General features: G+C 44.6%; 1 protein-coding gene across 1 annotated transcript in view; it reads right to left on the reverse strand.

The window, feature by feature from the left end:
• Positions 1 to 7,670: 7,670 nt before the first annotated feature.
• The window catches only part of CDC40 (cell division cycle 40), a 30,315-nt gene continuing 14,716 nt past the window's right edge, over positions 7,671 to 23,269 (reverse strand). The window contains exons 4-15 of the mRNA XM_026043964.1: positions 23,125 to 23,208; positions 21,561 to 21,700; positions 20,842 to 20,938; positions 19,381 to 19,520; positions 17,345 to 17,419; positions 16,612 to 16,657; positions 15,238 to 15,339; positions 13,053 to 13,168; positions 12,665 to 12,798; positions 9,675 to 9,751; positions 8,706 to 8,850; positions 7,671 to 8,106 (exon numbers count right to left, since the gene is read on the reverse strand). Coding sequence (XP_025899749.1) covers positions 7,929 to 8,106; positions 8,706 to 8,850; positions 9,675 to 9,751; positions 12,665 to 12,798; positions 13,053 to 13,168; positions 15,238 to 15,339; positions 16,612 to 16,657; positions 17,345 to 17,419; positions 19,381 to 19,520; positions 20,842 to 20,938; positions 21,561 to 21,700; positions 23,125 to 23,208 — 1,334 coding nt within the window. The 3' untranslated portion in view covers positions 7,671 to 7,928. The remainder of the gene's footprint in view (positions 8,107 to 8,705; positions 8,851 to 9,674; positions 9,752 to 12,664; positions 12,799 to 13,052; positions 13,169 to 15,237; positions 15,340 to 16,611; positions 16,658 to 17,344; positions 17,420 to 19,380; positions 19,521 to 20,841; positions 20,939 to 21,560; positions 21,701 to 23,124; positions 23,209 to 23,269) is intronic.

A 23,269-nucleotide genomic window follows, 5' to 3' on the forward strand; every position in this document is an offset into this window, starting at 1 on the left:
TTGTAAGAACAAATCCTATRGGGTAGGAACGGTCTGTTAGGCCAGGGAGCGGGGAGGCCGGGCTTGCAGTGATGGGGAGTCTTGCAGGGCTGCCCTGGGAACAGCTGCCCTGGGCCAGGCTGCCCTTGGGAACGCCGGGAAGCCACATCCCGCTGTCCCTGGGCTGCCGGCCCCTCCGTGGGTGCTGCAAGGGAGGACACAAACCCAGGGGCTTACCGGGCCGGAGCAGCTGGGGAARGGGGGGATGAAAAGCACATAGCAGGATCTTTTTGATGTTTTTTATAGAGTTTTGCATTAAACCAGGTCACACCGTTCCCACGATGCCTGCGCTTGGTTTCTGCCCTTGGTTTCCGTGTGGCACCCGGGCAGGCAGAGAGCTCTCYGCGCAGCCGGAGCTGCTCCAGCCCCGGGCCTCCCCTCTCCCTCCCRGCGGATGCTCCTGCTGAGGCCACAGTCCCTCCGCTCCCTCCCCTGCTCCGAGGGCACCGGGAGGAGCCGCCCCGGCCCCGCTTCCCGCTGGGAGCCGCGCAGCTCTGCGGAGCCCGGGCCGCTCCAGCGGGGCAGAGCGGGAGCTGCCCCACCGGCCACACAGGCCCMGACCTCGGAGCAAGACCCCCCGTCCTCTCGCCCTCGGGTCCCGTCAGCCCCCGAATCCGCTGGCAAGTTCAGCTCGTGGTGATGCCCCGTGTCCCTGCGGAGCTGGGGCTGCACTGGGGCATCTCCAGAGGCCGCTGCCAACCCCTCGCGTCCTGCGAGTCTGTGAGATGTTCAGCGCTTCCTTGTTTGTGCTCTCTGGTTTCCAGCCCGCTGCCTTCCAGTGACGCTGACAGTGCCTTGTCCTGCTGCCTAAAGCCTGATTTACTGCCCCTCTGATCCCATTTTTATCTCATAGAATCACAGGATGGTTGAGGTTGGCAGGGACCTCTAGAGACCATCCAGTCCAACCCCCTGCTCCAGCAGGGACACCCAGAGCACGGGGCACAGGGCGGCATCCAGGCGGGTTGGGAAGGTCTCCAGAGAAGGAGACTCCACAGCCTCCCTGGGCAGCCTGTGCCAGGGCTCTGGCACCCTCACAGGGAAGAGGAGCCTCCTCACATGGAGATGGAACTGCCTGGGTTTCAGCTTGCACCCATTGCCCCTTGCTCTGTCACTGGCCGCTGGTCATCTCCTTTGGGAACAAGGACCTACTCCAGTTCCGCAGCCTGTGCTGAAGGGGGATCTACCTCTAAGGGCACTTGCTGCCTTTTAACTGTCCGGGTGAGGGGGAAGGGGCCGGCCGGCCAGGCTGGGCCTGCCAAGGGCTGGTGGCAGTGGCTGCTCCCGCAGGCCCTGGGAACAGCCACGGGATTTTGCCAAAAAACAAAAAATAAAAAGGAGGGCAAAACCCATGTGCAAGCCTTGATTTATTAATAGAGCATAAAAATTAAGAGTCTTTAGCGCTGCATGGGCTTTTGCTCTTCAGTAGCCTTCTAATAACTGCTGTAACTTACTGTCATTCGCTTCACGCTGGTACTTTATGAAGTAGTTGGAGGTTGAAAAGCAAATGACGTGCTCCCTTTTGGGGGCTGAAATTCCAAAGGGAGGCGGGTGTCTCGGCATTCATTGCCCTCAGGAAGAAAGCAGCGGAGTCTGTGCTAACCACAGCAGTGGGCTGAAGCTCTGGCCTGTCTCTTCCTTGCCTGAGACTTGGGTCTGGGCTGGCGCTGAGCTCATCTCTCGCTCACATCGGCCAAGTAGCGTCAGCAGCAATTTAGGCCACGGTGGATACGGCTGCTGCAAGGGAAGATTYCAATAAATATGGTAATTTTTAAAGAAACCTTATCTAGGATACAGCCTAGATAAAAGCCATTTGTCATTTTGGAGGCAGTTACGTGATCTTATGGGAGAAAATGAGCAGCTCTTCTTACTCTGTGCACTCGCTGCTCCTYCCTATCTCAAGCGTATTAAAGGGGAGCTATAACCTTCCTCTCCAAGAACCTGCCTTTGTGTCCCAACTTCAGCCTGCCAACTTCACAGAGTCACAGGATGGCTGAGGTTGGCAGGGACCTCTAGAGATCATCCAGTCCAACCCCCTGCTCCAGCAGGGACACCCAGAGCACGGGGCACAGGGCGGCATCCAGGYGGGTTGGGAAGATCTCCAGRGAAGGAGACTCCACAGCCTCCCTGGGCAGCCTGTGCCAGGGCTCTGGCACCCTCACAGGGAAGAAGTTCCTCCTCACATGGAGAKGGAACTGCCTGGGTTTCARCTTACAYCCATTGCCCCTTGTCCTGYCACTGGCCACCACTGAGAAGAGCTTGGCCCCTTCCTCCCTACATTCTTCCCTCAGGTATTTGTACATATTTTTCAGATCTCCTCACAGTTTTCTCTTCTCCAGACTAAACAGGCCCAGCTCACTCAGTCTCTCCTCAAACAAGAGATGCTCCAGTCCCTTARTCATCTTGGTTGCCCTCCACCGGTTGCCTTGACTTGCCCTCTTTCACTTAACAGAGCCAATCTTCAGTGCAGCCAGGCCCCATCCTTCCCACCCCTCGATGCCCGGGCTGTATTTAGCAGCACTGTGTTTGCCGCCAGGCGGCCTGTGGGGCGGGCGCTGCCCCAAGGCCCTCGTGTCTCSCTGCCCCCTAGGCGCCCCCTAAGCCGCAGCCCGGCGAGCAGCGACGGGGCAGCCGGTCGGGCCGGGTGTCCATGGGCCGACCTGCAGCTTGGCCTCGGCCCTGCCCCACGGCGYGTTCGGGGGGTGCCGAGCGCCGGCGGCTCCTCCGAGCGCCTCAGGGAGCTGCCRCTGCTGGGGGCTGCACAACCCAGGTGCTCTTGGCCAGCAGTGGGGTAAAAATGGGGCACAGAGGCACGGTTTGATCCCCCAAACCAAGGCTGCTAAGACCTGGCACTGCAACACCGGCCTCCCCCCAGGCACCCACTGCAGCACCCAGGGGGACGTGTCCTAACTCAGGAGGCTAACGCCGTTCTCCAGAGAAGGCGAGCTCTTCTCTGAGCGCCAGGTTGGCTTCTTTGGAGGTCTCAAAAATTGACCAAACAAGAGCCAGAAAAGGCTYGTGCCTTTCTGACTTCTTGTGCCGCTCCCAAACCTCAAGTTTATTGCGGGCACCTGGGCTCCCCAGTACAGGAGGGATGTGGAGCTGCTGGAGAGAGTCCAGCGCAGGGCTACCAGGATGATCAGGGGCCTGGAACATCTGCCCTGTGAGCAAAGGCTGAGAGAGCTGGGCCTGTTCAGCCTGGAGAAGAGGAGGCTGAGGGGGGACCTGATCAGTGTCTATAAATACCTCAAGGGAGGCAGTGAGGAGGAGGGGGCGGCCTCTTTTCAGTGGTGGACAGCGACAGGACTAGAGGAAACGGCCACAAGCTGAGGCACCAAAAGTTCCACAGGAACTTAAGGAAACACTTCTTGACAGTGAGGGTGCCAGAGCCCCGGAACAGGCTGCCCAGGGAGGCTGTGGAGTCTCCTTCTCTGGAGATCTTTAAAACCCGCTTGGATGCCGCCCTGTGCCCCGTGTCCCTGCAGAYGTCCCTGCTRGAGCAGGGGTTGGACTGGATGATCTCTAAAGGCCCCTTCCAGCCTTAAGGATTCTGTGATTCTAATTACGGGCCTGGTCTTTGATCACATCTGTGAATGGTGGCAGGTTGTTCCTCACTTAGCAGGCGAGGAACCCTCAATGTGTGAAAAAAAAAAAAAAAAAAAAAAAAAAAAAAAAAAAAGAAAGGAAAAGAAAAAGGCACATGCCTGGCTTTTCTTGGCGGGTGCCAACAAGACGTAACACCTAGTAGCACACCTGGAGAGAAAGCACTCGCTCTCGCTGGTGATTTATTCAACAGCTGAGACCCTCTGGTTTGTTCTAAAGCTTTGATTTCGTGAGCTTSATTAGATACTCCCGTGCCCTTGAAAGGATCCTCGGAGTTTCTTAGTGGGAAACCACTCCTGAGTTATTCCCGCTTGTTAGGACGATGTGACTTTTAATTGCAGTCAGTATAAGCCTCTTCTGGGGATGGTGAACATTCAACGCTCTCCTACATTTGGAGACATTCTTGTGGCTCTCGCTGTCCACTCACTTCCATGGAAAGCATGGGAAAAATAACTCCCGAGCKCAACCCAGGTTCATAAACCTATTTCCTTCCTTAGACAGTTCCTGTTGATAGGAGCAATCAAACCTGCTCTTTTCGGGGGATTAGCAGCACACACACTTATTTTTCAGCAGTTTCCTGAAATAAAGGTACATGCTACACACTGTACGAGCCTTCAAAAATAGTTAAAATGACCCTGGGAAGGCTGGAACAAAGAGTTGTGAACCTTAGAAAATGTTACCCCGTAATATTACCCAATTTCTTTTTCAAAATTGGAAGGAATATGACAAAAACAGTGTCTGCAACCCAAGCTCACTAGTACTCAGTAAGGATCAAGGGGGAGAAAGAGAGGAGTTTGCTACAGAGAAATTGTCCCAGCAAAACCCAGTATGAACTGGAAAACTTGGGGAATGGAATGTGCTTATTTTTACTGGAGATGGTTTGCCTGGCAAGTGACTTCATTCAGAGAGCAACTTCCTTCTTCATGCCCTGAGCAAACAGCATTTGGAAAGGATCATGTTTTACAGAGTATAGCTGGAGGAGCCAAAGGAAAAATACTGGATAAGGATGCAGAAGCCCCATGGAAAGTTCTCGAAAGCTAACTGGCCTGTGGTAGGAAATTTAAGCATAAGGAAATCACAGAGGTGTAAGCTGAGGCATGAAGCTGAGTGTCTCCTCGGACAGCTCATTGGTTTCACTCAAGCTCCTACGAGAGCTTGAGCCTGCTGAGGGACCCCTACCATGCAATGGAAGTGCTGGGCGGGAGGGATGGCCGGCCGGTCGCCRCCAGCCCGCGGAGCTTTCCCTTGGGATCGGCCCCTGGGAAGGGCCGCGGTGCCGCGCGAGCAGCTGCCTGCTGTTAAACTCCAGCTTTCTACAAGCCGAGCTCCAATTTCTGGACATATTGTAATTTAGGTTCCTCCTAATGAAGGCAAAGCCTGAGCCACCCCACCTTTCCAGGGACCCTTGTAAGCTCTGCACAGAACAGCCACCAAGAGCATCTGCTTCAGGAAAGGGTTTCTCACCAGGCAGCTGCATGAGGATATGTGGGATATCCCCCTCCCGCTCTCCCTCCCCCATGAGAAAAAGTCCAGGGAAAAGAGGGCACAAGGCCAGAAGAGCYATCCGGTTTCCAAGGAAGGACTCCCAAGACTGACAGAGGTGGCTCACTTAAAATCCCTGCTGCAAACGTAACGGGAGCGAATGGAAGCGTCAGCAAGCTGCCACCTCATCCAGGAGAGCCRCAGACACGGGATCCAAGGGAATTACCATGCATTCCCTGTGTCCCTCGCGCCACGCTTGCCGCCGGCCCCAGCCTCTCTCCATCCGCAGCTCCGGCCTCGCGTTTTCCCCCTCGGGCTGGAGGAGCTGGGCTAACTCAGGCCAAGCTGCTGCCCGCTCCCCAGAGCAGCTTTTCCCTGGCTCGCTCCGCTCCCTCTCCGAGCCGGGCCCAGAGGCCTCCGTCTAGATTGCTCGGAGCAGCGTTTGCCAGGGACCAATTTCTAGTGAAGCCCAAAACTGGGACGGTGAGGGAAGGAGGTGCCGAGGGCTAACGAGAGCTAATGAGCCCCCAAAGAAATCTGTGCCCAGGGGGTTGCTCGAAAGGCAAGTCCGGCCCCAGGCCCCGCCACACTCACCCCGTCCATCCTCCTTGAGAGCCAGGGCTTTGGAGGCCCGACTTCAAAGCTGGCAAAGGGGAATTCGGCTCTCAGCAATTCCCCCCGCCGGCTCCTGTGCAGATGTGAGGAATTCCAGAAGGGATTAAGGCAGCAGCGGGGGGGCAAGGAGCTGCCTGCAAGTTTCCAGGGGAATGCTGAGTCGGGGCTCTCTGCAAACATTTAAGCTGAATTCATGAGCTCCAGCAGACGTTTTTGAGTCAACATTTCTTATTTCTCTTCCTCTCAGCATTAGACTGTTAGTCTAYTGCTGCATTAATATATGGGGGAAATAAGTTCCACTTAATTAAAGACATATAGGACATAGTTCCATTTATGGTGCCAAACAGTCTGTGCCACTACAATTTAAATGCTTTTAAACATTTAGAAAGAAAAAAAGAGATGCTTCAAGATATAGAAACTAATATAGAAGATCCCTATAATTTTTTTTTAATTTTTGAATCTGCTCTAATTCCCCTTCTCCTCCCCAATTCCCTATACTGAAACGCTGTTAATCCTATCTAATTAGGAAATGCATTTGAAGAGAAAAACATTCCAAATTTTTTCAGCCCACTACCTCCTTACACAGCACGCAGACAGACAACATTACCTAGACGGGAAAGTAAAGGGAAATAAATGGAAATTTGGTGTAGGTAGGTGATGGAATGAGCGATGGATCGAAAGAATGTGAGCTATTGGTTTAAAGTGCATAAATTTCTGGGTCACTTATACATGCCTAACGCATGCATGCGCTCATGAAAGAATAAATTAACTTGTTAATCAGACCTCCAAAAGGTGTGTATATAATATATATATATAAATATAATAAATATAAGTGTATATATATATTTTATATCTATATGTATATAGATATTTTAAAGAGGGGTTATGTCTATCTGTTACCACAATTTTACTATCAAAGTGCCCTGTCTTCCACCCTAGTGCTCATTTTGGCCATTACTCCTTTGCCATCAATTTTAACTAAGAAACAGTGACTGGATTTTTAGTAAACARCAATATAGTGCAATTCAGAACTCTGATTAAAGACTGAAGTTGTTGCATTTCTTCTTTATTTCCAGCATGGGCTCAGAATAAGAACAGCTACTAAGTTTAAAAGACTTTTTCCTGCTTCCAACTTGCATTGGAACAGTGCATTGGAACAGTGCAAGAAAATGAGTTTATCTGAACTCTGGTACAACTGGAAATTAGAAGGCCAAATGATACGAAATGTTTTATGTGGACAGTGCCAGAGGGAAGAATTCAGTAAAGATAAGTAGTCTTTTTATAAAAAGATTTATTAAAAATAAGTTCTTTAAGGAGAAAAAGTGACATCTATATACATAACTTGTTGAAGTCTATGGGGCTTATAACACAGTGTATTCCAGACTGAACAAGAGAGATTCCCTTTGTTGTTTTCCCTTCAAAATACTCGTTGTGCTTATTAGAACGTGCCAGGATGTGGGAAGAGCAGAATGTCACCACCCAGGCCAAGAGCACCCTCCATGTGCTGCATGCACCCTCCATGCAGCTGCAAAGAGGAGCGCTGGTGATGAGCAAGAATTAAATCTAAATACAGACAAAAGCCGACGTTGGGAGCGCAGCCTGCAGCGCACACAGCTTCACGGAAGGCTACGCAAGCTTCTCGTGACTTCTTCATTTCTACACTGGATTAGCAGATCTTAGTGGCTTTCTGTTCTCTAAAGTTAGAGGAATTTGGGGGAACCACAAAATACTGCCAAAAAAGCACGTRAACAAATGCATCTTTTCCAGCTCCGTTGCTAGCTGTCAAAGATTTGTCCTTTGAATTACAGCAAGTAATTTTACGGCTGCTGGTTTTCTCCTTGAACTCTACACAACATCTGACACCCAAAAGCACAAAAATATCTTTTTCCTTAAAATTACTTTATTTTACAAAAGTATTTTGCACAAAAAAAAAAAAAAAAAAGAGACACATGACAAACTAACACTTGGTGCTGCATGCGCCACTGACCTCTCACACCCAGAGGTCAGGTTTAGATCTATTATTTTTTCCAGTCCCTTTTCCTGCCACGGAGATCTCCCGTTTTGGGGAGGACATACCCAGCTAGCTGAGACCAGCTGCATGCCCAATGTCTAGCCATCCTCATGGCAGGAGTCACTCCAAWCTCAGATGCCAGCAAGACTTACAACTTGAGCCCTCTGCATCCTCCTCCTCCTCAGTCCCACAGTTTAATCAGGCCATCCCAGCCACACGTGATGACTTTGGACGTTTCGTGCGGGTGCCACACGGCACCAATGCAGACTTTATCGTGGGCCTTCACCCTGCTGTAGAGCTTGGTGGTCTTCCAGTCCCAGATGTTCAGTTTTCCGTCCGCATCTCCGGATATCACATAGCTGTATTCAAAGGGATCGGAGGAAAGGCTGTATCAAGTGCTCTTGTTCTCCCTGTATCCCGGGCATGGGAAAAACACTTCCCCTAGGGAGATTCCCATGGGGCTGCCCGAGGTCATTCCTGCCTGGGAATGAGCACGGTGCCGTGCTCGGAGCAGCTCCAGCCCCACACAAAGCGGTTCAGGGACCGCCCAAGCTAAGCAATGTGGCTGCTCCGAGCGCAGTTTAACTGGAACTGCATGGGAGAAAGTCATGGGAGTCAGGGAAAGAGGGCTGCCAGAAGCCCCTCTCACCCCTACACACACCTCACCCCTTCCTCCCGCTTTGCCGAGCTCATTCTCCCGTTTTCCAAGTAATGGAAGCCTCACGCAGCGGGAAAGCTGTACGGAAACCGCTACGGAGCGGGCAGCAGGGGCAGGACCCGGCGCTTGCGACCAACGAGGGTGCCCAGGAGAGGGGGCAGGTCTGGCCCACAGGCCCTCTGGGGGCTGCTGGACACAGCCCTGAGGCCCCCCCTGCCCCACATGAGAGACTGTGGGCGCTGCAGAGGTCTCAGAAGTGAACCCAGGGTTGAAGGCAGAGCTTGGCCTCGTGGGACTCACCTCATGTCAGGTGAAAAATCCACTTGGCAGGCGTAGCCAGCTACCATGTGGCCCTTGAAGATCTTCTTCTTGTTTAATCTGAATCTGTTCTGAGCGCCGAAAATCAGAATTTGGTTGTCCATCGACTGACAAGCCAGCCACTTCCCTAGAAGGGGCAACAAAGACAGGCATCAGAAAGCTGCATCTGAAGAAACAAGCCTCACTGTAAAGTTTTAAAGAGGCTCCAGAATCATCATTTTATTTTTTTCTTTAAATATTGAAGCTAGTTCTGTTGTTGTAAGTGAGATATTTACACTGGAAGGCAAACACAATTTGATACGAAGTTGTTAGCTGTGCGGCAGCTGTTCAGTCCCCGCAAGTGACAGTTTAATAGCACTGAAGCTATTTAATTGACACCAAAGCTATTTAATTTGGGCCAAACTGATAAGACAGATTTGGTCCTATTGGAAGGATTTATACTAATTATTGGAGGCAGTTTGATTCTGCTGAAAGCAACAAACACCAGAGAAGCATCAACATGCAGGGAGCACGGAGGTAACGCGGGGTTTATCTCAGGCCCACGGGCTGCGTTCACAACAAGGAGCAGCAGCTTTGGCAGGGCCATGTTCCACGTCAGGCTCTGCTTCAGCAGCAGCTTTGGCAGGACTGAGCTCAGCAGTTCCCACCATTGCTCCTCTCAAGCTTTTAAAAGCAGCTAAGAGTACATGGTAGCTCTGTGGAAAGGAAGAGTCATTTTTCCCTGCCCGCACCAAGGTCTAAATTCCAGCAGACACAGTCAGTTGTCCTGATATAACCCCTCATCTGACACACTCCTTCTTCTTAAAWCTTAAACCAGATCCTCTCCGCTCTTGGAATAAATACACAGGCTCATTAGCAGGATGGAGGGGTGGCAGCCGGGAGCTGCAGCGGGGAAACATTACAGACACAGAGGCAGCAAGAGATGCCTGTGGAAACTAGGTCTTAACCTACCGTTGGGAGACAAAGTCACGGCTGGCATCGAGTGCATGCTCGGCTCAGCTATGTACTTGAAGTCCACGGGAATATCCCTGCAAAAGGGAGAAGCGGGAGCTTTAGGCAGGCATGGAGAGGGTCCAGAGGGCTGTCTGAGGCAGCTTGTTTCCTCACGGAGATGCAGCAGAGGCTCCCACGGAGCAGCTCAGGATGTCGCAGGGAGCCATGGGGAGACCCCCAGCTCTAGGGCAGCCGCCCCCCTGCAACAGGTGGGCCTGCCCCACAGCAGCGGCCATGGACTAAAGCACTGCCCTAATTCCAGCTGTTGGACTGGGGCACGAAAACGCTCCTGTGCCTCCAGCCCGTCCGCAGCGCTGACACCATTCCCGTGTAGGGAGCAGGACTAAACTCATATACAGTCTTATTGACTTGTGCTTTACTTAGGCAACTTGTCTGCCCATCATCTTCTCTCTTTAAGGGCAACAAAACTAAATCAAACAATCCCCCCATAATTCTCACCTTCTTTTCTCCTTTAAGGTCTTTTTCCTCCTGATCTCTCCCAAACAGGCTGTCACCAACTTTGAAAGCTCATGGCTAAGCTGAACTCTGAGCTCACTAGGCTTGACTCAATACTGGTCTGCGACATCTTTTGCTGGCTTGCAAAACACACCCCTAAATTCCTCCGCACAATTGGAGCTGAGCAATTAGAGCAGCTTTAATTACTGGCTTTTAAGGCCGTACTGGGGTTGTAATTATTTYGAAGGCTGCTTTGTTTCTCTAGGATAGTGAAGAATATTGCACATTTAAACGTGTCAATAGGTACAATAACCAAAGTGACGAATTTCCAAACAAATTATTTTCCTTATAAAAATAACGATTAAAAAAGACTCAAGGCAGAACAAGGGAGCTCTGTCTTCAGTGCCCAGCAAGCCCGGAAAGTAATTTTTTTCGGTCAGAAGGAAAACTGCTCCTGGGACAACCAGGTTGCGATGTTCCYGTCCCAGAGCCTTTCTGCCTTTCCCGTTGCTCCTCACAGAGTGAGTAAATGGACTCATTTTGCTATGTATTTCAGCCCCAAACACAAAGCTCACAGAACAGGGGCGATGGGACACGGTGGAAAGGAGGGCACCGTGCGAGCAGGATCCTGCTGCTCGCCATGGAGGAGCCATCGCCTGCTGCYTGCGAGGGGGATGTCAATCCATGGGGCTGGGAACGAAGCACCCAGCCAAGGGCTCCCTTGGGGACCCTTGATAGGACAGGGGGCAGTGGGTGTMAGTTGAAACCCAGGCAGTTCCATCTCCATGTGAGGAGGAACTTCTTCCCTGTGRGGGTGCCAGAGCCCTGGCACAGGCTGCCCAGGGAGGCTGTGGAGTCTCCTTCTCTGGAGATCTTCCCAACCCGCCTGGATGCCGCCCTGTGCCCCGTGCTCTGGGTGTCCCTGCTGGAGCAGGGSGTTGGACTGGATGGTCTCYRGAGGTCCCTGCCAACCTCAACCATCCTGTGCTGTGTGGGGCCAGCAGGGCAGGTCCCCAGTCCTGCACCGTTACCTCGGCAGKGACAGCAGCAGCTCTCAGGCACACGGAGGGTTTGCTGGCTGCTTGGGTAACGCTCAGACACCACAGATACCAGATTGGAGRCTCTTGTCTAGGTTAAGGAGGGGAAAAATCCCTGGGAAGGGACTCGTTAGTCACGGAGCTGTGAAACTAACATCCGTAACGCGCAAAAGCTTTTCATATGTGAAGGGCAAAATTAAATGAAAGCTTAAAAGATATGGGGCTGTTCTTTCAAAAAAAAGGGCAGAAAAACCTTAAATCCCAGATACTCACGGAAAAMAAAAGTTTCAGAAATAGAAGATTCTTGTTTTCTCCCCAAATRTGTTAAAATTGGAAGCTGTTTAAAATGGTGTTTCTTGCGAGTTCTTCTTGGGTAGACTCTCACTTTTCTGTCATCTATTGTTTCTACTGTGGGTATCAACAATATCTCAAAAGAAAACAACCCCAAAAATTCCAAAACACACACAAAAAACCACCCTACCAGAAAAGAAAAATGATGCTACTCTGAAATACTGGTCTAATCCTACAAAACACCACACGTATCCTAGTTGAGAGCATTGAAAACTACTAGTGCACACACGCCAGCATAACACAACCCAGATGGGGCTCTGAAAGGTGAATTTAAGGGCTAGCAGACCTGTGGGGAAAGGGGAGATAACAGAGCTCAATAATAGGCTGCTGGGTGCTTCAGGCTGACAGGGCTGTCTCTTACATCTTCCATAGAGGAAAAGGAAATGTATGGAGTCTCTTGGGCAAAGCCAAAGAAGGTTGGTTAGTCTTCAGCAACAAGATAGGAAGCAACTAGTTTTTAAAATTAAAATCTCCTGAGGAATGATTCTGGAAGAGATAGCAGCGAGATACCGATAAGTTGTTAATAATTAAGGTTAATAATAAATGCAGCCTGATGCCCATAAAAATTTACACCAATAAACCTGGGGCTACTTAAGGCATTTTACTTTGCATTCAGTGGAATTAAGTTTTTACAGACTTTAAGAGCAATTTTCAAATATTGCAACACAGTGGGGAAATAAGCCAGTGAAAATAATTCCTTGTTAGACAGTAAGACTTATTTCAAAGTGATTAAGAACTATTCTAATTAGACTTTGCAAGGGGCATCTCATTTTACTGGACAAAAATACTTCTAGAAACTAGGAACCATACTAGATCAAAACTTTTTTTTTTTTTTTTTTTTGAATATATGGCCAGCTTTAGCAACAAAAACATTGTTTTAGTTCCTCACTTGTGATTGTTCACTGTTCATTTGTGGAAGAATAATTCTACTGCAAATGAATGCAGTAGATTTGGAAAATTTAAATTCAGCTCTTCTTCAGCAAGCTAGAACTCAGTACTCCTCAGTTTCTTATGTGCTACATACACTTTTATATATAAACTGCTATTTTCCTCTCAGTTTTCTCATAATACGCTTTAACTCAAAATTCAAAATTTTAAACTTACCATTCCCAGACTCTTAAACTCTTGTCATCGGATGTGCTCACAAACCGTCTATTTTCATCCACGAACACAATGGTGTTGACAGCTCCCAAATGCCTGTCGTATTCCTGCACAATCTCACCACTCCGAATATCCCACTACAAGGGAAAAGCAGTTCAGAGCAAGACATTGGCTTTTCCTCAATCTCAGAATTATATTATTGCAAGTTTTAAAAGGATTGCTGGTGGGAATGCAACAATCTTTGTGAATCTACTAAAATAAATTTAAAAAAAAACATAAATAAATGATGGAGGAGAAGATTCTGTAACTTGCGGAGAAAATTCAAGTCATAGTGACAATTTATTGCTTGAAAACAGAAGCTGGGGCTAGGGGATATTAGGCAGAAGCATACCTGCACAATCTTCTTATCTGACATTCCTGCAACAAAGAGATTCTGTTTATCTTCATCGGGATTGAATTTGACACAGTAGGGAACCTTCCTRTTGGTGAATCTTGAAATACACTGCCCTGAAAGAGAGAAAGTCACGCAGAGCGGGTCAGCCCTGCCCTCTGTGAGCTGGGAAATTACTGCAGACACCACGTTCATTTCTGTTCAGCTCCCTTGGAGCAGAAAGTAATGGAAATAAAAGGCAGAAAACTTACAATGTGCTTAAATTGCCCATCTCCCAAGTGTTTGCATATGTATCTGTGCAGACACAAACTTGTCCATGCCATATATCCTTGCAAACCAACTGCTCCTTAGCCCACGTGCCTGCACGCAGCTTGAGCAGTGTCTTTATAAAGCACCGCCTCATTAGGACCAGAGCTCTCCCTGACAAGAGATAAACTCCTCACTGCTAAGCCTAGGCACGGGGAGCAATAACCCAGCTGCAAAACAAAATACTGACCTCCTCTCCTGGCCTCTGCCATAAATACCCTCATTACCTATTTTCCGTAACCTGTACAAGCTTCCAGAAGCCTCTTTTAGCCCAAAAGCTCAGCACATTTCACGGGTACCTAGATAACTGAGTCCTGACTCAAGGCTGGAGCATCTGACCTATGTATTTCTGTGCGTGGCACCACTGGTAACATCTTTTCCAAACGTGGGAGCTTCTTGTCTTCYTTCAAATGCACCTATCTTAACCAATACTGACAACATTTACCCTGAATCGTTTTTTCTTTTATTTTTCATTATTAAAAAATAATCGGAAGACAATGTTCTTAGGTAGCTCTGTGAAAACACCAACTCTATCTGCTGCTCCCTCTACCAGCAGTTCAATTTCCACATCTCTTCTTTTTCAGAGCGCTCTTCAAAGTTCACGCTGACTGAAAGATCATGGAAATAACAGGCTAAAGGCTTTGGCCACTATTTTATTTTCCCTGGAGAATTTGAGCTCCTTATGGTAATGAGAAGTCTTCTGTGACTGTTTCTATGTTGTGAAAGAAAAACTTCCACATTCATCCATTTGCCAAGATAAAGACTGAATCTATTTAATTAGAAATCCCCTAGTTCCTTGTCTGCTGCTCTGCTCTTGGAGGAGAGGACAGAACAGATGCACAACAACTATGAGTAAACTTTGCTTAATGCATTCCTGGTAGTTGTGTAAAGGTGATAAAGCCAGGAAACGTTTAGATGAAGAACATTATAAAGCCATTTAGCACAGAATGAGCACACTGCTGCTGCTAAGTGCTATGTATGCACTAATAGGAGTGTCTGTAAGGCTGCAGGAAGCAAAAACTTATTACAGTATTGGCTATTTTGAAAAGACTCTTCTTGGACCTGAGCAGACATTTCTTCCCATGGAAGAAAATTTAAGTGAAGAAAAAATTTTGGGCAAATCTCTAAACAGAGAACATACAGCTCAAAATTATGAGGCGAAGGGCTGCTTATTGACAATTCTAAAGGTAAAAAAATAATTTAATGTGGACTCTAATTTTATAGACATGGCAAATATACACCAAAAAAAAGGCCGAAGTGATCTCTACTTTTGAATTATTATAGCTGGTGTAACAGCAGCACTAAGGAAATGCATTTCAATCACCAATGGGTTATTTTAAAATGCTTTCAACAGTTCTGCTTGTGCACTTGACAGTCACTCAGCATCTAATAAACTTACACAAGTCCCCTGCAGGAAAGAGGTGTGCTTGAGCACCCCCCAAACCTGCTCCTTTTCCCTAACAATGCAACATTTTAAGGATTGTGTAATTTAATAACAGATTTATTAAGACTAATAATTATTCTTCCAGAGTATGCATAATTAGGTCAAAAGTCTGATTTAAGTGAAAACATGCCATTAAATAATTTCATAAAGTTTTACTTAGCACTCAAAATTGTTTTAGGCTTGCAAAAGCTAACAGAGACTTTTCAGATAAGCAGGAATACAAAGTACTGCTAACTGTGCAAACTACATCATAGGAGGCATCACTGATAGATATTTAGTAAAAAACCAAACTGCCACAGTATTCCTGTAATGAAAGCCTGAACACTGAATGACTAGAGGTTAAGGACACAACTCCACAGGCGGATAGCAGCTGTTGGTCCTCAGTTTTAATCGGTGCCAACAGGTTTTTAAACCCGTGCCCAGAGCCAAGCCTACCTGTTTCGGTGTCCCAGAGCTTCAGGTAGCGGTCGTAGGCTGCGCTGAGAAACCGCGTGCCAGCGTTATTAAAGGAGATGTCTCGAACGGCTTTACTGTGCCCTACAGGACAAAAAATCAGGATGATACCCATTTACGTGGAGAATTAAGGTTTCTGAAAAACATGATGTGAGTTAAGAGATAGACCAGAGCCCCTAGCAAATTTCTGGAGAACCAGAAAAATGTTTACAGAAATTTTTCATGAGTTTACAGAACTTTTTCCAGCAGCTCTACCCAGCAGGTAAATCAGCAACCCACCCCTTGAAGCATGGGGAGAGAAACAGCAGCGCTGCACAGAACCCAGTGCCTTGGGCACTAGTAGATACACAAGCAAAACTGAAGGTATTGTTGGATTTGAAGATGGCTCCTGCCACTATTAAAAGCAGCAACTGAAGTTTAAAACGCTGTACTACATGTTAACATCTGAGAGCAAGAAAAAAAGAGAAACAGACGTTGCAGGAGATTTCTAAGATGTGTTTAAAAATGAAACACTAGGTATGAAATATGGAAAATACTAAAGAGTTCTTTCAGCTTTGTCACCCTAAACCCCAAATTCTTGAGCTTTTATACTAAAAAAGTGGAAGGACATTCTGAGAAAAACAGAAGTCTACTGAGAGAGGGTCTTTTTAAGTCATCCTTTTTGCCATACTGTTGTCATTAGAAATATTAGGTAAAAAGACTTTGTTGTTTACTCAACGTAGAGTCTCTTGAATACTGTTCTAGATATACTGCCATTTGAAAAGGAGAATCAGATGCTTTTGCTCTGCAGTGACAGCTCCTAAGTTCATATTCATGTTTCCCACCCATCTGCAAAAGGCATCTGTTATATGAACAAAGAATGTACCTAAACCTAAACATACCCCTTTGCACTAGAAACTCAGCTAGCCCAGAGAAGACCACCTAGCTGAACAGTGAGATCAACAGACCATGAGCTGCCCTCACTGCACAAATGTTGTTATCTCCAACAGGAGATGAGGTCATTGAATTTCACATGTGACTTCTTAAGGACCTGGGAAAAGGAAAGGAGCYTTGTATAAAGCAATGACTAATACAGCACACTAACATTTTAAGGGTCTTAAAGTGCTATTATACCACCATTAAGTTACTTGGAATAATGACAAAGGTTCCCTAAAACCGTGAAGCTTCTTTGATTCTCATACTGGATAAAATTTGTAGGATGCCCACCTCAGATTTGCCTCAAATGCCTCTGTATGATAAAAAAACATAAACTAATCTAATTCATATTCATCCATGACATTGCTTTAAATCTAAATTGTTTAAATATAAGTTGYTTAAATATAAATTAACAGCTCAGCTATTAAAAAAAATTATTACCAATGAATGTTCGTAGACACCTTCGATCGCCATATACCTCCCATAGCTAGGAAGAAAAGAAAAAATGATGGGAAAGAAGAGGCAGTAATTATTAAATAACGATGCTGAAATTAAGTGCAAACATATACGACAACATCACTTAAACAGTCATTAACTACAACGAAGGTGCATATTCACATGAGCGCTCTGTCACTTTATCAATAAAAAGCCCTATAAAAATAAAAAGATCAGGCCAAATTTCAACTCTGAGGCTCATAAGGGATTTATTTTGCTTGTTTACCCTTCACAGTTGTTTTTTAAATAAATATAAAATTAACATGTTCTATATAAATACATATATATATATATATTCATAACACAATCTTATTTTAATTCAACGTACATTACTTCATAAAAGCAATCTACATCTACTGAAGCATTTCTGAACTGTAAAGCCAGGTTTTATAACAAATGAATTACTACGCTAGCAAAGGCAATAACCTCAGAGACTTGTGACCTTCCAAGTGCTATTACTAAATGATTAATGTTGTTCTAACACCCACAGTCTTGGACATTATTTCTGTCCTTGTTCCAAAAAGCTTGCAATCTAAAGATAAGAAAATCAAGTGAGAAAATAAATCCCAACACAAACAGAAAGCTACGTGGTGGAAGTACTAAATACTTAAATGTTTTAACTGCAACATCTGTATTAAATCATATTAAAAATGTACATAAAATTACAAAAACAACTCACCTTAATTTTGCAGTCCATAGAGCAAGACAGCATTATGTGCCCAGAGAGAGGAAACAATCTAACTGCACTGACACCCTGCAGATAAGAATATAATTAAACAGTGAGAGGAACAGCCAGATCTTTGATTTTCCTCCTTTCACCTCTTCCTTTATTCTTTTAAATAAAGAAATCCTACAGCTTATCTTCACAAAATGCATAGATAGCATATCTGAAAAACAAACAATTCACCCACATTCTGTTTTAAAATCAGTGATGCATTTGAACTGATTCCCCCCAACAGCTCTAATATACCCTCCTTCATTACCCACACCATTACTGTGGTAACCACACCAAGAAATAAAATTGTGGGTTAGGGTGACACTTTGACCAAATGCCAACATTACAGAAATCTCTCTCTTTCTAAATAAATCTATTCTTTCTAAATAACTTGTGGTTTGTTTTTCAAATATAAATTCTAATGTTGCAGCGGTGCTACAGGGCATCTAAATAGTCCTAGGGGTCACATCCAATTCAGACTTCCCCAGTGCCAGAAACTTTGCAGATTCTGAATCAAAAAATATGACAGCATATCTCTTTTTAGTCAGAAGAGTTGCAATATTCCTGAAATCAATGAGTGCATTATCCTTGCAGTTAAAAGAGAAACAAAAAATGAAACTAATCCAAAACAAATGTTTTAAATGGTGGAGGACCCTGTTTCTGTCAGATTGTTTTAGGACTGGTCTTCCTTTTCTTCTTAAACTATTCCTACCTGACCCAAGAAACTCCTTCAACGACATCTATGCCAGAAGTTTCTGCATATCAAACTTTTTCAGATGGGCTAGGTCAGAAAGTCTTCCTATAGATAAATATTTCTAGACAGCTTCACTTCCTACCTATATTAGTAGTAAGTTACAGATGCTGAACTCGGACTTTCCGTCTATATTTCAGGTACTCTTGGAGGAGGAAGTCCAGACAGCTACCAAGATTCACGGTCCTCATTCCCTATTATGCCAATTACTCTATTCAGACTCCTCCAGTTCCTCCCACACTGGTTGGAGTTGAGTACTTTTCCCACCCCGCTGTTGCCTCCTTACATTCCTCCAGCTTTTCTTGGCTTGTCAGCTTGTCTTCCTTTTGCTTTTCCCAGGCGTATTTTTATTTATCTTGCTTGTTTGAAGGAAGAAGGTATTTTTTGTATCAATCTGTTCTAATGGGTTGATAAGCACGGAACTGACTAGAGCATTGTGAAGGGAGCTGTTATTCTRGAAAGCTACGAGTTCTTTGATGCAGCAATCTCTAAAGAAGTGTTTRGAGTTGAAACTCAGCTAATATCATGTAAGTGCTCCCTGTATTATCCACCTTGGGCAGCCAACTTTTGGTTGCCATCATGGAGCTGTTTGTAGAAGACCACCATATTCTCTGTAGCAATATCGAAATTTAGAGACAAAGGAACAGCAAYTCAAGTACAGGACTTCACCAGCCTGATTAGTGAAACACTTCTCTAATACCAAAAATACATATATAGTTATAAGCTCTGTCACAAGCAGCTATCATAAACAGTAAGTAATATCATCACCGAGAACATATAACAAGGCAGACCTCTGAAGKTGACAGCTATATTTGGAGAATTGTAAAATATACTGCTCTATTATAATCACAAAGCCTATAAAATTTTTTCACAAGTCTGATATAAATTAAAGCCCTTAGATGCTTTTATGACACCAATGTGATTTTCAGAGAATTCTAGAMTTATGCTTATTCATGCAGTAGTTTAGAAAAGAACTCCAAACCCCATAGAAGTYAATGGAGAGTATTCATTCCATACTTAAAGGATGTCAAAAAGTCAGTATGTTCATGCAAAAGTATATACAGTTAAAGAAACAAGATTGCAACTGAGTATACAAATACCTTGTACAGGCATACACACAACCAACTATATGTGTAATGTTGGAATAAGAAGGTATCTCTTCCCTCTACYGATACTTCAGTCTTACCAAAGTTACTATCCTCAGAGAGAAATGTTTTTATGATGGATACTCACAGACAAGCCTTCCTACCTTTGTATGTCCAGACCACACGTGGATTTGTTTCTTCGGAAGATAGCATTTCTCCGGTGGCACGGTAGAACGGAGATTAACTCCGACGTCTTGAGGGACATGAAGATAAGATCTCCCCTGATAGTCATACATTTCCTTGACTAAAAAGGTAAAGATAAAATTGTAAGAATCCAAGAGACTGCATTTCATGGGGTCATAAGAAGTCTGAACTGCCCAAYGCAATTAAGATTTTTCTCAGTGCTCTGCTCTGATGTGCAACAAAACGAAAAGAAACTCACTTAGGAGGATGCAAATGTGGATTTTTTTTCTTGGTATCAGCTGGGCTCAAATTAAGTGTCATTTCAGCATATTCCTCCCCCTTGGTCTTACTCATCATGCAACAGCTAGGAAAGTTCCTTGGGCCAATGAGGTTTTGCTTACAAGGACACTGTGACTTTATAGGGATCACAACACGTGCAGCTCTAACTCCGGTGTTTGATTAAAGTTTATCCAGTAAGTGCTTTTACTGTGAAATTTCAGACAAGAACCAGGAAAATAGTGATACAAAATAAACAGACCGAAATTACTGAGGACCTGAGGAAAGTTACTGAGATCAAGAAAACTCAATGGGCAAAATTTCAACCTGTGTTCATCGCCGTTCAATAAATGCTGTCACAGCCTGCTATATATTAAGTGAATCAAGTACCAATGTCACCAATGCATATCTCACATTCCTATTTAATGTCTTTAAGAAAGGATACTCCAGCTTGTTTGTGTGAACCTGGCTGTAGGAAAGCAGTTAACCAAGAGAGAAGGTCTTCCTATTTGTCCCATCCAACACAAGGCAGAAATGTTTTGCATGCAGAGCTCTAAGTTCCCCTCGATGAATTGATTTTACTTATTTAAATAAGATCCAAGAAATGTTTTTCCTTAAGGGGACCACATGGTATAGGCCTCCATCAGGTTATTATTTCACTATGCTATTTTTCATGGTATGACAGCAAGAAGTTAAATTAAGCATGGAAGAAACAAAGTCTAATCAATTTTCTGAATTATATACATTTTTATATATATGTATATATAAGTACATGTGTGTGTGTGTATATAAATATATATATAAAGTACTACTATTAATTCTGGAGCTGAAACTAGGCTGAAGTTATAATCTAAAAAGCTTTAGTTCTGCAAAATGGCAAAGGATTATTTGAGCATGTCCAGTGACAKTAAAAATAAATAAATGAAACCAGTACTTCTAAAGATGACATTCCCACAGTGCTCTTCACAGTATAAAGTGGAATTAGTCCAATTATCTCTTCCCATATCCTTTGTGCTTATGGCTGTGAATGCTGCATTATCTCCAATACAGAAGCATGGAGGTGCCTCAGCAAAACCCCTGAGGGGTTTTGCCATCCTTACTAATTAACACAGCAGGCAAGGAAAGAGAGAGCAAGAAGGTGAGCAGAGGCAGGAAGATGGTGTTACCGTGTAATATAGTCTTCTCCTCCCCAGGTTTATCATCCTCTAGCTTTCCTCTCTTCTGCCTCTTAGCTGTTATTTCATCCAACTCTTTCTGTTCTTCCTGGAAAAGCAAAAGATGAGCTTGGCTTTTAAAAATCACGTAATAAAATCYAGAACCCAAACAACATTTACTTACTATTAAGAATATGTTTACTTATTTGCTAAATAGGATTAGAAATATTTCTGTTTAGGAAGAAAAACAAATCAATGCAGAGAAGTATTTTTATCAAAACCAGAACAGTTTGAAGAGCTACATACACCAAAAATAATAAAAAAAAAAAACAGTCATAGTCTTCTTATTCATTGACTACAGCAAAACACGACTGRCTGCAAAAAGAGGACATGTGTTGCTTGGAGGCTTTTTTAACAATAATTTAAAATAATAATAAAAAGCTTTATTTGCATTTCACTTCAAGGTATATCTGTTCACAAGCAACTTATGGGAACCTACAAGCTATACATTCACAGAATCCATGCAGTTTTGAAGCAGGCTTGCAAACGACTGAACAGAAAATATTGGTAACRCTCTACTCAAACATATCTCTTGAAATGGTTCTACTACCCTAAAGCACAGCCAAGACCTGATAGAGAGAAGCTAGTTACACAGCTGGACCCTCTACCACTACCACATAATATATCATTGCACTGCAATGTATTGTCTATTGCATTAAAGCAGCACTTACTTCTGAGGGTTTTGCCACTTCTTTTTCATCAACGTATTTTGCCCATGGTCCCAAGAAGCCATCAATGTTAGACGCATCATTCTCTTTGAATTTCTTCCTTTTTTCTATTTTCCTCTGTCCTGTCTCAAACACTGTTAAACCTGAGGAAAGAAAAAACAATGTATTGCCTAGCTGCCAACGCAGATCACAACGGAGCAGGGCACAGCATATTTAGCATAAAGCAAAAGCAACCACCACTATTCCCCTCCAAGACACACACACCAAAATGAAAAAAGCCATCTAGASACCAGAGTGTTGCTCGTTTGTCTAATTATAACGCTGCCAGCTAACTACAGCAACAAAAGGGACCACTTAAACTCTGCGTCATGACTTGCCAGAGTATTTACCCATGCACGTGCCCATACATTTTTAACAGAAAGGCTGCAGAGTGTATGAATAAATCAGATTTCATTCACTAAATGGTGCTAAATAAAATATTGGCCCATTCAGCTGACTTCTGATCCCTCCCCTGGTCCAAATTTCAAAACAACAAAAAAACCACAGCACCAACAGACAAACAAACAAGCAACAGTAAAATATGCACCCAAACAACACCTCAAACAACATTCAATGACAACTTTCATGGATTTTAATTTAGTGAGAAATCACAGTCATTTGCATCCAAACATTCTCTTGTTATTTCATATAATGCTACCTTACTACAAAGTCTGCTCTCAGAATTTCATTTGTCAAAAAATATTACAGAAAAAAGATAGATGAGGAAAAAATCAACAAGTTAAGGCATGGTAAAGCACTGACTGTATGTACAATTCAGTGCAATGTTCAAACACTGCTTTCCTATAGCATCAGAAATACTTGATTAGTAGAAAGGAGCCAAAAAGAGTTCCAATAATTATACAGAAGGCTGGTAAATTATGAAGTCAACATTTTCTAAAAATAAATTAATAAAATCCTAATATCAAGTCTACATTCATAATTTAAATAATTTAACTGCAGTCATTTTTTTCTAATGTAGTTGCTCTAGGAAAAGAAGTCTACTTTACTTAGGAAAGAAAAAAGTAAAATAACCTTGTACGTGTTCATTGTTGAAGAACGCAGAAAAAAAACCTTTATATACATCTGCTACAAAAAAAACCCAGTATGTGCTATGGAAAGCATAACTAGCTGTAAAGCTTGCACAGGCACAACTTTGCAAAGTAAAAAAGCCACCTTGAGTGTTAAGTATCTTCTATCAAAGTATTAATTACAGAAGCCAGTGCCTCTGGCAGCGAAGCCTCCCAGCAGCAGCTGATGCCCTGCCCGCTTGGCAGCCTTCCCGCGGTCCTGCCTTTCCAAGGAGTCCCGCTCTGCCCCGGAGCAGGAACGTGCAACCCCCCCGCCAAGGGGTGCCAATTGAAATTGAAACAATTGAAACATATTTTTATTTCTTGTCTCTTCAGAAGCGCACAACTGCCAGAAGTTTCAGTATTTCCTTCCCTTGCTAACACCTGCTCAGTTTCGAAATGAAGAAGTAAGGGAAATAGCAGCCAGTTGCAAATCACATATATGAGGCTGGATTACTTACCTTGATTTTTTTCAGCCTCTTCGACAGAGCCAATATATTTGGTAGCAACTTCAGGGTTATCGATAGAGGGATCTAATGCATAGCCTAGAACAAAAGGAGAAATAAAAYACTCTTAATTTCACTTAAAAAGAAACAAGAAACCAAG

This window comes from Nothoprocta perdicaria, unplaced genomic scaffold, assembly GCF_003342845.1.
Source record: "Nothoprocta perdicaria isolate Ctin4 unplaced genomic scaffold, notPer1 scaffold_343, whole genome shotgun sequence".
NCBI classification, from domain to species: Eukaryota; Metazoa; Chordata; class Aves; order Tinamiformes; family Tinamidae; genus Nothoprocta; species Nothoprocta perdicaria.